The 15445-nt window shown below is 39.2% G+C and overlaps 1 protein-coding gene across 1 annotated transcript in view; it reads left to right on the top strand.

Moving 5' to 3' along the window:
• Nucleotides 1–1201: 1201 nt before the first annotated feature.
• The window catches only part of LOC132008328 (contactin-associated protein-like 3), a 32191-nt gene continuing 17947 nt past the window's right edge, over nucleotides 1202–15445 (top strand). The window contains 6 exon segments of the mRNA XM_059386860.1: nucleotides 1202–1348; nucleotides 3379–3443; nucleotides 3604–3731; nucleotides 14121–14182; nucleotides 14185–14296; nucleotides 15210–15428. Coding sequence (XP_059242843.1) covers nucleotides 1202–1348; nucleotides 3379–3443; nucleotides 3604–3731; nucleotides 14121–14182; nucleotides 14185–14296; nucleotides 15210–15428 — 733 coding nt within the window.

Below are 15445 nucleotides of genomic sequence, written 5' to 3'. Positions count from 1 at the left end.
AGGGAGAGGCAGACTCCCTGCTTAGTGGGGAGCCCAATGAATTGGGGCTCACCAAAGGACCATGAGATCATGCATGACCTGAGCCAAAGTCTGATGTTAAACCAATTGAGCCACCCAGGCACCTCAAAATTTTGAAGTCTTAATATAGAATGATTAGCATTACCATATAATGATGCTTTTTAATTTCACCAAAACCCCCTAGTAATCCTAAAGTTGTATGTTTCTAACATACATGACTCAAAATGTATATAGAAAATAATTGCCTGAATTGAAAGAAGGAATATACAAATCAACCATTGTAAGGAGAGGTTTAGACATCCATCTGTTGGCAACTGGTAAATCATGCAGATGACAATTATAAAGGATATGGAATATTTTTATATGGAATCAATGGATTGATTTCGTAGGCCCTGAAAATTACAGAGTATATAATTTTCTCAAGCACACATGGCACATTTTTGCAAACTGATTTTCCTAATGTTTCATAAAGCAAAACCCAAAAGATTTTACAGATGTTGTTATGGTATGGACAAGTTCTCTGATTACAGGACACTGAGGTTAGAAATGATTAATAGAGGGACAAAAATATAGGTGGCATTTCAAAGCCACAAATGATTAGAATCAAGGAAATGAAGACATTATTCATAGAAAATATAGTTGCCTACCAGGAAATCCCAAGGATAGACACAAATATTATTGAAATTAATGAGAATTCAGTAGGGCTTCCCACTGAATCTTAGAATAACTGAATTCCTACAAAGAGCTTATTACCGTAAGAAAATATCATGAAAACCACTTGCAAAATCAGCATGATGACTGTAGATCCTGCAATAAAGATAACAGAAATATGCAGAACTTTTATGTTTTATTATGAGATTATAAGAAGGTATTTCTAAATGGAAATATCACATGATGGCCATGAGTGGGAAAAACTTCATTTTCTTGATTCCATTTCATTCCAATGCCAGTTATTTGCTGAGTGTTTGGGACGGTGAGACGCTGGAAAGATGCACGTGGGAAAGCAGTGGTCCATGGCAGTCTTGAAGGTGGAAGCAAGGACAGGAGACTGGCCCCCCAGGACTTGGAGTGTCAGGGGACCGCAGGCTCCGGACAGAGGGTGTTTCCTACGGGATGAACGAAGGGAACAGCACAGCCTGAGAGCAAGCCCGGGAGCTTTCAAAACAGGGAGCTCCGGGCGGCGATGGTTCCGTGGTCCCCAGGCTCGCTTTCTCCAGAACAATTAGGAAACGGGAAAGCTGACTCGGTGTTCCCTGAAGCCTTTCCCAGAACTCAGGAGTCGCGGTGGCTGTGCTGCACCTGCCAAAAGGTGTTCTGCGAAACAGCCCGCGCAAGCAGCGTCTAGAGCGCCTGGAACGGAAGACCAAGAGTAAGCGGCCTTGGAAGTCCCGTCACTGAGTGCTCGGAACCTACCATGAGAGCTGCCGGGCCTAGAGAGCAACACTCTGGCCTTCGGGGAAAAGAGAGAAACATGGAGAGGCAAGGAAAATCCTGAGATGTAACGAAGTTCGGCGATTTCGAATGAGTCTGGTGACCCTGGCAATGAATCTCGTGCTACGTGAAGCGTGGGCATTTGGGAATGACCTGTGCTGTGAAAGAATTCTCAGTTCTGAGCTGTTTAAAATTTCCTCAGGCTCAGAAAGTTACTTTGCAAACAACAGAATTAAAAAAGAATGTTTTATGATTATCTGCCTTAACACACACAATTACCCATTATGATTTTCCTTAGGTTTTTTTGCAGGGCTCTCTGTGCTTTGTCATTGCTAAAAACAATTAAAGTGTAGCTTTTCACTGCATTATAAATGTAGCTTTTAAATGGCTCTTTAAAATTCAGGGTTACTCAATGAATAACTAATGCCCTTACATTTTCCCTCTAGATGTTCTACCAAAATAACAATGACAGGAATGAAAATGCTTATTTGTAACATTTCCTGATACTTAACACCAGGAATTAATTTTGTTGTGTTAGCCCCACATTTATAAGAAGTATTTATTCAGACTGACTCCCCCCACCATTCATGCCACCTTCTGGCTTGTGACCGACCACCTGTCCCATTCCCAACAAAACCAGGAGTTCCGTGTTTGGGACGACCTGCCTGTGTGCTTCCAAGCACAGAAATTGCAGGGCCTTACAGATAAAGCCCTGGAGTTTTATTCCATCTGATTTTTGGAAACCATCTGATTCCAAAAAAAAATGTTTCTGAACTTTCAGGATATTTAGTTCAAATTTTTGATATCTTGCCAATATGCACCGGCAGTCACCTTGTCAATTTTTAAAGCAAAATAAAAATGCTAATAATTTCAATCTTCCTACCTCTAAAGAATATTTTTGATGCCTCAACAGAATTGGAATGATTAATTATCAAGTGATGCAGGGTCTTTTTGAAGCAAAGCTATTAGCCTGAACCATTGGAACCATGCTGATTGTTTTGACTTGCAAAAACATCAGTTTCAGTTGCTTCCATTTGTATACATCAGAGCAAGTGAGGGCTTTATAATTGTTAGAAACTGAAACTTCCTAGGTTCTACACAGATGCAGCACACCTGAAGGGAATATTAGAGAAACTATTATCTGTTCTAAATCCGAAGCACACATGTAATCGAAGCAGGACGTAAAAACATGAGCAGCTCACAAGGTGCAGAAGAATCTTCTTTCTTTGCCCAGAACGGTGGTTGGTGGCACAGCTTGCTTCCTACTCAGGACCTCTGGCTCTAGTCTGGTTTTTGTTACATTGGAACTATAGATATTCAGTCCTAAATATTCACTTATGTGATTGTATTATATTACAAGTATATTTTTGTCATTATATGTAATATCCACTAGATTCCTTGGTGACGCTGATGCTGGTTCTTATGCCCATGCCCCCAACATGCAGGACCTGGCAAGGGGTCACTGTGCACCAAATGTTAGCTGAATGAATGGATATAGACAGTCACGACGAGCTCTTCCCCTGCATTACCCCAATTATTAATTTTAAGAGCATATTGTATCATACCTTCACTTTGGTTTAATCAACCTTCTCTTTCTTTCTTTCTTTCTTTCTTTCTTTCTTTCTTTCTTTCTTTCTTTCTTTCTTTCTTTCTTTCTAATGGATGGCATCAATACATAAGGAAAGGCTTAGTAACCATGATAGGAGTTTTGGAAAATTGAGTTAAAAAAGAAAAATCTGGGAATTGAAAACCTAAATCTTTTCAGTTGGGTGGTTTGGTTTTTGTTTTGTTTTGTTTTGTTTTGTTTTTAACAAAGCCAAGTAAGTTTTGCATTTAAATCTCACAAGGCGGGCAAATGGGAAAGGGCCTCAAGCTGTTTCATTGAAGGGAAATATAATCTCATGCTCGCAATGACGATTATGATTTCAGCCCTGCCCGTTTTTCTCTGTGGTCACGCAGAGGAACAAGGATCTTGGATCCTCAAACCTTATTGAGTACGTTACTATGTCAGAGTTCAGATGAGTCCTTTGATTTCCTTATTGTTACGTATTTACAAATTTAGCTTACCATGTCTTGCGCTGCAGTAAGAGAATATTTGCTCCTTCTCTGGATGTCATTCAGAATAACACTAAGGTGGTCGTTTTTGTTTTATAGGACCAGCGATACAGTAGTTCTTTCCCATAAGGAGCACCTGCCAGTCACTCAGGTTGCAATGAGAGACACAGGCCGACCACATTCAGAAGCGGCTTATGCGCTGGGGCCTCTGCTCTGCTCCGGGGACAGTAAGTAGTGGCAAGAGGAACTGCCTTGACCCCTGGAAATGCATGTCAGTGTTTTAGGAGACATGTAGCTGCCTGAGTCCGTAAGAACACTGTCTTTGCTAATACTCTGCATCTCATTAGGAATGTGTTAACTTACAAAAGAAGTGTGTATTGGCATTCTGCTTGAGAAAAAAAGGAGGTATATTGTATTACCTTTGGAGTGTGTGTCCTCTGTGTAGTATTTGAGTCAGACTATTGCTGTGAATGTTGGTGGGATGATCTGAAACACTGATCACCATCAGCAAAATCTAGTCATTTGATAATTAATTAATTGGAGTAAGTATTGGATGAATGCTGAGATGCCTAAAACTGGTAAGATACTGAGAAACGGGGTGACGGAAGCCATCATTTGTCTGTTTGTTGTCACTCTCTGACAGTTTGCGAACCTCAGTGATCCTAACTGTCCTCACCCCTCCCACTACATGTGGATTTCTTACCCACAACATTCTGGGTTTTCCCTCCTTCCTCCCCATGCCAGTGACATCCTATTGTGGTGCCCCCGGCCTGTGTGCTCAGCCCTCTGTCTCTCTGTTCTCCAGTGGTGAGCTGTTCCCAATAGGCTCATGGCTTTAAATCCCACATTGAGGTCAATGATTCTGTCATCGCTATACCCCAGGCTGTCTCCCTGCACTCCCACCTCTGCCACCCAGCTGCTTAGGCTCAACAGACATTTCAAAACAGTTTGTCCAAAAGAAGGAAAAAAAAAAAAGTTTTTCCACGAGAACCTTCCCCAACTCAGGGCATGGCAACTCCATGCTTCCTTTCGCTTAGACGGAAAATGTAACAGCCACTCATAACTTCTTTCCTCTCTTAACACACATTGGACTCATCCATAAATACAAATCATATCACTTTGAATTTCAAAACTGGATCCAGCAACCCCCACCCAGTGGCTTGACTGGACTACTTGCAACTGCTTCTTCCCACTTAGCGGAGACGCCACAGAACGGCCAGAGGGAAAAGTCAGGGCACGTCAGTTCTCTGGCCCAGACTCTCCAGTGGCACTCATATCAGAGCAGAGGCCAAAATTCAACATCTACCAAGGCTGCGGTGGCCAACCTTTCCCAGGGTCACATAGAAGATGTTGCCATGTGGAGAAATCCTGGCATTTCTGAGATTTGCCATTCAGAAAATGGAAGTTTCCTACTTCAGATGACAAAAATATTGAGAGGTGGATAGTCACAGTGTAAAGAACATATAAAGATGCCTTGATGGATGACAGTACGAAGAATTGTTCTTCCCCCTCATGACCTTAGACAGCAGACCACACTCTGTGTCCAGATAGGACGAACTAAGCACGCCAACCTCACTTCTCCCAGGAGTCCCCCTATGAAACCTGGGCAGCACGCCTGAAACAGTTATCTCAGGGCTCTAGCAAGCCAGGAGAGTCAAGGAGGAGAAACCAGAAGGCATCATTTACTTTTCTCTCCAGTGTCTGTCGGTCAACCCAGACGTGTTCACTGGGTCATGGACAGAAGTTCCAGGAGAAGCCCTCGAGCCCTGGCTAGAGGCTGGAACAGAAAGTTCCTAACTTTCAGGGAAGGCAGGAATCCCATTTCCCTCTTTTTCTATCTAGTCAGACCCATAACAATAACAGCAGAAGCTGCCCAGGGAACGCACAAGAGCCAGGACTTCAGAAGGGGACTTTTGCCCTGCATAGGGCAGCTGTGGCTCAGAGATGATGGAAAGACTCCTCTTATTTTTATTTTCTTCCTCCACTCACCCATCGCTTCGCAATGGACCAGGTACAGTTGCATAGGAGAGCATTACAGAGCAGTCTCAGTAGAGCCTGTTTTCCAGTTCTGTGACTGACAAGGGAGACCAGGGGACCAGAAAGTACCTAGAAGAGCAGAGGGAGGCAGCCATTCAGGAAAGCATACTACATGTTGTTTATGAAGTCCTGGGCTCATCTCAGAGCAGCACATGCATGGATCCAGTCCTAACTGTAGACCCAAGACCTAGGCTGGCCACTGGGTCATGCACAAGTGAGGCAGAGCTGAGTCATGCTGCAAAGGCTTTGGAAACTGGACTGCCATTAGAGACAGCCCACCCTCTCCAACACACATTGCCTGTCTTGCTAATTTTGGCCATTCTAACTGGTGTAAGGTGGTATCTCAATGTGGTTTTAATTTGAATCTCCCTAATGGCTAGTGATGATGAACATTTTTTCATGTGTCTGATAGCCATTTGTATGTCTGCATTGGAGAAGTGTCTGTTCATATCTTCTGCCCATTTTTTATATGACTATCAGTTTTGCATGTGTTGAGTTTGAGAAGTTCTTTCTAGATCCTAGATATCGACCTTTTGTCTGTACTGTCATTTGCAAATATTTTCTCCCATTCCGTGGGTTGCCTCTTTGTTTTCTTGACTGTTTCCTTTTCTGTAGAGAAGCTTTTGATCTTGATGAAGTCCCAAAAGTTCATTTTTGCTTTTGTTTCCTTTGTCTTTGGAGACATATCTTGAAAGAAGTTGCTGTGGCTGATATCAAAGAGGTTACTGCCTATGTTCTCCTCTAGGGTTCTGATGGATTCCTGTCTCACATTGAGGTCTTTTATCCATTTCAGTTTATCTTTGTGTATGGTGTAAGAGCATGGTCTAGTTTTATTCTTCTACATATAGCTGTCCAGTTTTCCCAGCACCATTCATTGAAGAGACTGTCTTTTTTCCACTGTATATTTTTTCCTGTTTTGTCGAAGAGTATTTGCCCATAGAGTTGAAGGTCCATATCTGGACTCTCTAATCTGTTTCACTGGTCTGTGTGTCTGTTTTTATTCCAGTACCATGCTGTCTTGGTGATCACAGCTTTGTAGTAAAGCTTGAAATCAAGTAACGTGATGCCGCCAGTTTTATTTTTGTTTTTCAACATTTCCTTAGCGATTCGGGGTCTCTTCTGATTCCATACAAATTTTGGGATTATTTGCTCCAGCTCTTTGAAAAATGCAGGTGGAATTTTGATCAGAATGGCATTAAAAGTATAGATTTCTCTAGGCAGTATAGACATTTTAACAATGTTTATTCTTCTGATCCAAGAGCATGGAATGGTCTTCCATTTTTTTGTGTCTTCTTCAGTTTTTTTCATGAGTGTTCTGTAGTTCCTCAAGTGCAGATCCTTTACCTCTTTGGTGAGTTTTATTCCCAGGTATCTTATGGTTCTTGGTGCTATAGTAAATGGAAATGATTCTCTAATTTCCCTTTCTGTATTTTCATTGTTAGTGTATAAGAAAGGCACTGATTTCTGTACATTGACTTTGTATCCTGCCACGTTGCTGAATTGCTGTATGAGGTCTAGTAGTTTGGGAGTGGAGTCTTTTGGGTTTTCCATATAAAGAATTATGTCATCTGCAAAGAGGGAGAGTTTGACTTCTTCATTGCCAATTTGAATACTTTTTTTTCTCTTTGTTGTCTGATTGCTGTTGCTAGGACTTCTAATACTATGTTGAACAAGAGTGGTGAGAATGGGCATCCTTGTCATGTTCCTGATCTCAACAGGAAGACTGCGAGTTTTTCCCATTGAGGATGATGATGATATTTGCTGTGGGTCTTTCATAGATATATTTTATGAAGTTCAGGAATGTTCCCTCCATCCCTGTACTTTGAAGTGTTTTAATCAGGAACAGATGCTGGATTTTGTCAAATGCTTTTTCTGCTTCAGTTGAGAGGAGCATGTGGTTCTTCTCTCTTCTCTTATTGATTTGTTCTATCACATTGATTGATTTGCGAATGTTGAGCCATCTTTGTAACTCAGGGATGACTCCCACCTGGTCATGGTGGATAATCTTTTTAATATGCTGTTGGATCCTGTTTGCTAGGATCTTGTTAAGAATCTTAGCATCCATATTCATCATGGATATTGGTCTGAAATTCTCCTTTTTGGTCGGTTCTTTGCCTGGTTTGGGATCAGGGTAATGCTGGCTTCATAAAAAGAGTCTGGAAGTCTTCCTTCTGCTTCAATTTTTGAAACAGCTTCAGGAGAATAGGTGTTATTTTTTTCTTTGAAAGTTTGGTAGAATTCCCCAGGGAATCTGTCAGGTCCTGGGCTCTTGTTTATTCAGAGGTTTTTGATCACTGCTTTAATCGTGTTACTAGATATCAGTCTATTCAGGTTGTGGCCAAACTCTGGAAAGAACCAAGATGCCCTTCAATGGACAAATGGATAAGGAAGATGTGCTCCATATACACTATGGAGTATTATGCCTCCATCAGAAAGGATGAATACCTTGGGGTTATGGACATTGGGGAGGATATGTGCTATAGTAAGTGCTGTTAAGTGTGTAAACATGGCGATTCATAGACCTGTACCCCTGAGGATAAAAATATATTATATGTTTATAAAAAATTTAAAAAAATTTAAAAAATCATAAAAAAGAAAGAAAGAAAGGATGAATACCTAACTTTTGTAGCAATATGAAGGGGACTGGAAGAGATTATGCTGAGTGAAATAAGTCAAACAGAGAGCCAATTATCATAGAGTTTCACTTATTTGTGGAACATAACAAATAACATGGAGGACATGGGGAGATGGAGAGGAGAAGGGAGTTGAGGGAAATTGGAAGGGGAGGTGAACCATGAGAGACTATGGACTCTGAAAAACAACCTGAGGGTTTTGAAGGGGAAGGGGGTGGGAGATGGGGGTACCAGGTGGTGGGTATTATAGAGGGCACGTATTGCATGGAGCACTGGGTGTGGTGCAAAAACAATGAATACTGTTATGCTGAAAAGAAATTTTTTAAAAATTTTAAAAAAACAGTAAAAAAAAAGAAAATGGCTGAGCCTCTAGAAAATAAATACACTTTAAAAAATACCCTCTCACTTGAAAAACTTAGATGTTAAAAAAATGAACTGAAAGTAGAAATACATGAGTCTTTTTGAAACCTAAAGGCGTATGGCAATTTTCTAAAAATAATTTTAATTTTAGTCATATGATACTTAAGAAAAATAATCCTCCAATTGAATACAAAACTACTTTGAGAACCTTGATCCTTTTATATTTGTCCTGAGAGCATAGACTATAGTGTATTAGAAGTTGAGAAAGCTTTTGAACATATAATGTAACTTTTACAGTGTGTTCTAAATTGATACAAATTCCATGAAAAGATAATATATTAATACAACACATTTATTATACACTTGTAAAGTAAAGCCATGCCTACATTTATATAATATGATTCAGACCTCACATGAAGCCATGCAAAAGCCTTTTGGAATGTTGTGACATTGTAAAAAGGACTGAGTCTCCTCTTGAAATGAGAAAACAGGTGTCCTGACTTCCATTGGTCTGACATTTAACAAGGAAACCAAAAAATATATACCATGCTTGAGTGACCTTGAGCTCAACAGGCATTCTTAGTGGAGTCGAAGCAGGAACACAAGTGAAGATGAACAGGAATGATCCAAAATTCTTGAAGATATAGATTGGTATAGCTTTGTTGCTATACTACCTCCAAGCTGTTTTCTCAGACATCTTTGCAGATGAGTCTCCAGATCAGGCACACATGAAGTGACAGGGTGTGGAGTTTCTCAGGATTTACTCCAGTCAATACATTTCATGCTCTTATCTAAGGTGCTCAAATATGATTGCATACTCTTATTATTTACAATAACTCTGAGATCTGTCCAGACATGGAAAATCATGAAAAATCCTCAACTTTTAAATATAGCATGTTTGTTACTTCTGCAATTTGTTGGTTTGTTCATTCATTGCCAATTCTCTGCCATACCTATGAATATATTTAGCATTTATTCTATTTTTATTTATATATATTTTATTTACCCTCTAGTCTAAAAGCTATTTGTTGTGAAAATAAACAACACTTTGTCTTACAAAAAGATAAATAAAATAAAATTTGTATATATGCATATATATATGCATATATATATGAAATCAACATGCTCCACAACATTTAAACAAAGCCCAGAATTTATTAATATAATATTTAAAATATATAGGAAGTCATCCAAAATTACTTAGCACAAAGAACGAGAAAAATCTAAGCTGGCTTAGGAAAATATAATCAACAGATACTAATGCAATTGTGACACAGTGGTTAGAACGAACTGATAAAGAGTTTAAAAGAGCTATTACACAAGAACTCTAACAAGTGATCATAAACACTTTTGTAAGAAATAGAAAAAGAACATTCACCAAAGAAATAGGATATCCAAAGAGCTAAATGAAAACTTTAGAACTGAAAAATATGAAACTGAAATAAAAGATGTCCTGGGTGGGCCAAATAGTGGATCTGAGATGAGACAGTCAGTGGCCTTAATGATAGGAATGACTTATCTGATCAAAAGAAAGAAAAAATCTAAAAATGAACAGGGCCTCAGGGAACTCTGAGTCAACAACAAAAGATCTAACATTCATGTAATTGAGCATCCAGAAGCAGACAGAATAGTGTGGTGCTGAAAAAAAAAATGGAAAGAAAAAAGGCTGAAAACTGTCCAAGTTTGGCAAAAAACAGACTTGAGAAGCTGGATGAACTTGAAACATAAACTCAAATTCACCTCCAGACACATCAATATTAAACTGCTGAAAACAAAGGCAATGAAGAATGTTTGAAATCAACCAGAGAGAAGAGTGATGCATCAACTGTAGGTGAACTCCTACTCATATGTTCATGACTTTCTCAGTAGAAATATGGAAGCCAGGAAGGAAGTGGCAAAACATTTCTCAAGGGCTAAAAGTAAAGAACTGTTGGTCTGGAATTCCATATTCAGCAAAAATCTCCTTCAGGGATGAAGATAAAGAAATTCTCAGATGAAGGAAAGCTAAAAGCATTCCTTACCAGAAGATACTTTAAAAGACTTTCTAAAGGAAGACTCAGACAGAAGTGAAATGCTATCAGAAGGAAATTTGGGATCTCAGGGGTATAAAATCAGCTTGAGAAATGGTAAATATTGGGGTACATATAATAGACTATTCTCCTGTTGAGTTATTTTAAATATACCTTTGGTTGAAAGCAAAAAATACAACATTATTTCATAGAGCTCTTAATTTGTACAGATGGAATACATTTGGCAGCAATAAATGAAGAGCACTTGGTAAACTGACAGAATTGTTGGCGAGGTTTTGACATATGAGTCCAAGTGGTTAAAATGCAGATTCTGAGCAGACTCTGAAAAGTTAAGTGTATATATTGTCATTCCTAAAATAACTAACCAAGGAACTGCTAGAGACAAAAATAGAATACTAAAAAATGTTTAACTCCAAAGGAGACAGAAAAGAACAACAAAGCCTAAGAAACAGGAAAGAAATAATAAAATGGTAAAACTAAATTGAACTTGTCAACATTTATATTTAATATAAATGGTCCAAACAAACCCATTAAAGGACAGATGGGTATGACTCAAATATGTACTTTGTACAAGAAACTCACTCCAAATATAATGATATCATAAGTTTAAAAAGAGCGACAGGGAAAGATATACTACACAAACACTAACTGAAAGAAAGCTGGACATTCTGTATTAAATTTTTGCTTGAAAGCATAGAAAGTTAATAGATACAAAAAGCAATTAAGAAGACATGAGAATCTTAAATGTGTACATTGATAACTGACCTTCAAAATACATAAAGCAACAACTGATAAGATGGAAAGGGGAAGTAGGCAAAATCACAATTATAATTAGAGAATCAAATACTCCTCTCTCATTAATCTTTGGAACTAAAACAGGGGAAACGAGCAAAGTTTACATAAAACCTAATGTCACTACAAAGCAACAGAATTTAATTGACATTTATGTAACACCCTACCAACAGTAAAATACACATTCTTTTAAATTGCACATGGATACATCATATCCTATGTCACAAAACAAACTTGAGCACATATCAAATAAATCACACAAAAATACATTCCCTGACATAAATGAATTAAACTAGAAACAAAGAACAAAGAGAGTGAGAAAGTCTCCAAACACTTAGAAATTAAACACCATACTACTAAATATTAAATATAATATTAAATATTAAACACCAAACTACTAAATATTAAATGAGTCAAGGACGTCTCAACATTATAAAACATATTGATCTGAATGAAAAGGAAAATACGACATATCAAAAATGGTGGGAGGCAGTTATGTCAGTGCTGGGAGAGATAGTAATAGCATTAAATGCTTGTATTGTGAAAGAAAAAGATCTCAACTGAATGATTTAAGCTTTTACCATAATAAATTAGAAAAAAAGAAAAAATAATTCAAAATAGCAGAAGGAAGGAAATAATAAAGATAAGAAGAGAAATTAATTAAAGGCAGAGATCTATAAAAACAAAATATTTGTAAAAGAACAATAAAATAGATAAATCTCTAGCAAAATTGTTGAGAGAGAGAGAGAGAAGAGAAATATTACCAATATGAGTAGTGAAAGCTGGAGTATCACTATAGACCCAAAGACATCAATAGGATAATAATGGCATACCACAAACAACTATACACATATCAGTTCTCCAATGTAGATAAAACAGACTAATTCCTTGAGAACCACTAACTACTAAAACTCACTCAAGATAAATTGAACTAGTAGAGACCCAGAAGTATTGACAGAATTGAATTCAGTCAGAGATGACTTCACTGGTGAGTTCCACCAAAGAGGAAATAACACTGTGTTTGCACAATCTCTTTCAGCAAATAGCAGAGGAAATTCTTTCCAACAGTTTATGAGGGCCCTACATTGCCCCAATACCCAAACTAGACAAAGAAAATCCAAAAAAAAAAAAAAATTAAGACAGGGATAACTATGAATAGCATCATCACAGATACATATGCAAAAATCCTCAACTACATTAGCAAAAAATCCAGGAACATTAAAAGAATAATACATCATCACCAACTGGGGTTTACCCCAGGACACAAGGCTGATTCAGTGCAGCTGACCCTGGAAAAACATGGGTCTGAACTGGGTAGGTCCACTTGTGTGCAGAGTTTTTTCAATAAATACAGTACCATCCTATAAATGTGTTTTCTTTCTTGTGATTTTCTTAATAATATTTTGTTTTCTCCAGTTCACTGTATTGTAAGAATACAGTATATAATAATATAACATGCAAAGTGTGTATTAACCAAATGTTGATGCTTCTTGGTAAGGTGTCCAGTCAACCTGTCCAGTAGGCCATTAGTAGTTAAGTTTTTGGAGGGTCCAAAGTTACATGTGAATGTCCAACTGTGCAAAGGTCAGTGCCCCAACCCCCTTGTTGTTTAAGGGTTGACCATATTTGGAAATCAATCAATGTCATCTACCATATTAACAGTTGAAAGAAGAAAAATCACATAAAATGCTTTTTTTGCATCAACTGATATGAACGCAATCATTTGAATTACTATGATTATATCATGAACTAACATGATACATTCATATAAGATACCACTCATGATAACATTTTTAGGAAACTATAAATAACAGGAAACTTCTTCATCATAATAAAGATTATCTACATACAGAACAGCTGGCAGCATGGTTACTGGTGAAAAACTGAACCCTTTCCCTGCAGCAGTGGGCACGAGATAAGGATATTCAATCTCACCACTTCTGTTCTGTGACTTCAGTCGCACTGGATGTCCTAGCCAGCGCAGCAACCGAGGAAGGAAGGAAGGGCATCCAGGTTGGAAAGCAAGAAAGAGAACTATTTGCAGATACACGTGTGATCAGCAGACATGTTTAGGGCAGCTCTGTTTGTGAATGATCAAAGCTGGAAACCATACTGACGTTCTCCAGTGACAAAGAAATGGTGGCCCGATCCACACAATGAAGGACGATAGAGCAGCAATAAATCATGGCATACTGAATGAATCTCGAATTCCAATGAGTGAGAGAAGCCAGTCTCAGAAGATTACCTACAGTGTGATTCCGTTTATATGACACTTGGCAAAGGCACAACTGTAGATCACAATGACCAGGGCTTAGGGGCAGGAGGAGGGTGTGACTGTAAGAGAACAGCCTGAGGGAGGAGGGGGGATGGAGCTGTCCTTTATCCTGATTTTGGTGGTGGTTATACGACTCTACACGTGTATTAAAGTTCATCTAACTGTATGTCCCCCCAAAGTCTATTTGACTTAATGGTAATCTATAAATAATATTGTCTTCTAAAAAACACAGGGTATTTCCAGTGATTATCTGTCCACTCAGTTGCAGTCTTGTCCGTCTTAATCCTTGAAAGAGTCACTCTCTGGATATTCACATTGTGGCTGTATGTTTGGAAGAACCCCCAAATGAAGGCTTGCATAGATAATGAATGCATTTAATGATGGTAAAAATGGTAATAACGGTAAAAAAATTACTAGAAATACAAAATATGGTTATTATTCTGTTTCCTTGCTATTGTCACTGTCTTTTTTTTTTTTTTTTGGAAACAGATTCATTTTGGAATTCCGCTTCCTTCAACACCAAGACCTCATACCTTCACTTCCCTTCCCTATGCTCCGTGGAGAGCTCAGTGCTGATGTGTCTTTCTTTTTTAAGATGACAGCGCCTTCTGGGGTGTTTGTAGAGAACCTGGGGATCACAGACTTCATCAGGCTAGAGCTGCACAGTGAGTTGCCTTCTGGGCAAAGCCACCAGGCCTCAGTATATAGCAATAACCCTTCTGGGAACCTAATTCCCAAAGTACTGCTATGTTTTCTTTGTCACTTGTATTCCTTTAATGCAAACTAAAGTTCTAATACCTTTTTAAAAAAGATTTATTTATTTGAGAGAGAGGGAGCAGGCTTGGGGGGGGGAAGAGGGAGACAGAGTCTTAAGCAGACTCCACACTGAGCATGGAGCCCAGTGCGGGGCTTGATCCCATGACCCTGAGATCACAACCTGAGCTCACACCACGAGTCGAATGCTTAACCAACCGTACCACCCAGGAGCACCTAAAGCTCCATTATTTTAAATCCTTATTTTCAATAGAGAGGTAAACGGTGATTCACAAAACACACACAGTCTGTCCAATTTTGTGCTGCCCTGTGTGTGCAGTAAGGATCTTTTAAACCAAACTGGTCCGATAACTACTCCCTAAATTGCAGAATCATTTCATGTAATTGACTCGCCACATTGTTCATGCATGTATGCAAGGCTCGGTTCCTTACTTCAAAATTTCACAGAGGGCTTTTTAAATAAAGTACATGAGGATTCCCCCCCACCTTGAAATAAATTCTCTGATATATAAGAAGGCAGGCCACAGACCAGTTTCCCTCTGGTGGGGACAGATCTCTACTCCTTAAGGTTTAGCAAGATGAGGAGCATTGTCTGAGGGGGAATCAGGTAAAATGGCTTTGTTTTTCTTCCCTTGGGACACACATTTCTTTTGCCCTCCTAGCCAGCTCAGAATGACATTGGTCGGCAGCAGTGTCACCATCTGCTTTCATAAGGAGCTTGTCCTGCCGCTGCCCTCCTGTCTCTTGAGGCTGAATTTCCTCCCTGGGGAATGAACCACACTACTCTCTTCTCTGTATTTGCAGCTCCTGCAGAAGTGACCTTTTCCTTCGATGTGGGGAATGGGCGATGTGAAGTCACAGTGCAGTCTCCCACTCCCTTTAACGACAACCGGTGGCACCACGTGAGGGCCGAGAGGAATGTAAAGGAGGCGACCCTTCAAGTGGACCAGCTCCCCAGCAAGACACAAGCTGCGCCCGTGGATGGCCATGCCCGCCTGCAGCTCAACAGCCAGCTCTTTGTGGGTGAGTGTGGCTGCCCT

Source organism: Mustela nigripes, unplaced genomic scaffold (assembly GCF_022355385.1).
Source record: "Mustela nigripes isolate SB6536 unplaced genomic scaffold, MUSNIG.SB6536 HiC_scaffold_88, whole genome shotgun sequence".
Taxonomy (NCBI): Eukaryota; Metazoa; Chordata; class Mammalia; order Carnivora; family Mustelidae; genus Mustela; species Mustela nigripes.
This window is presented reverse-complemented; position numbering and strand designations above follow the sequence as displayed.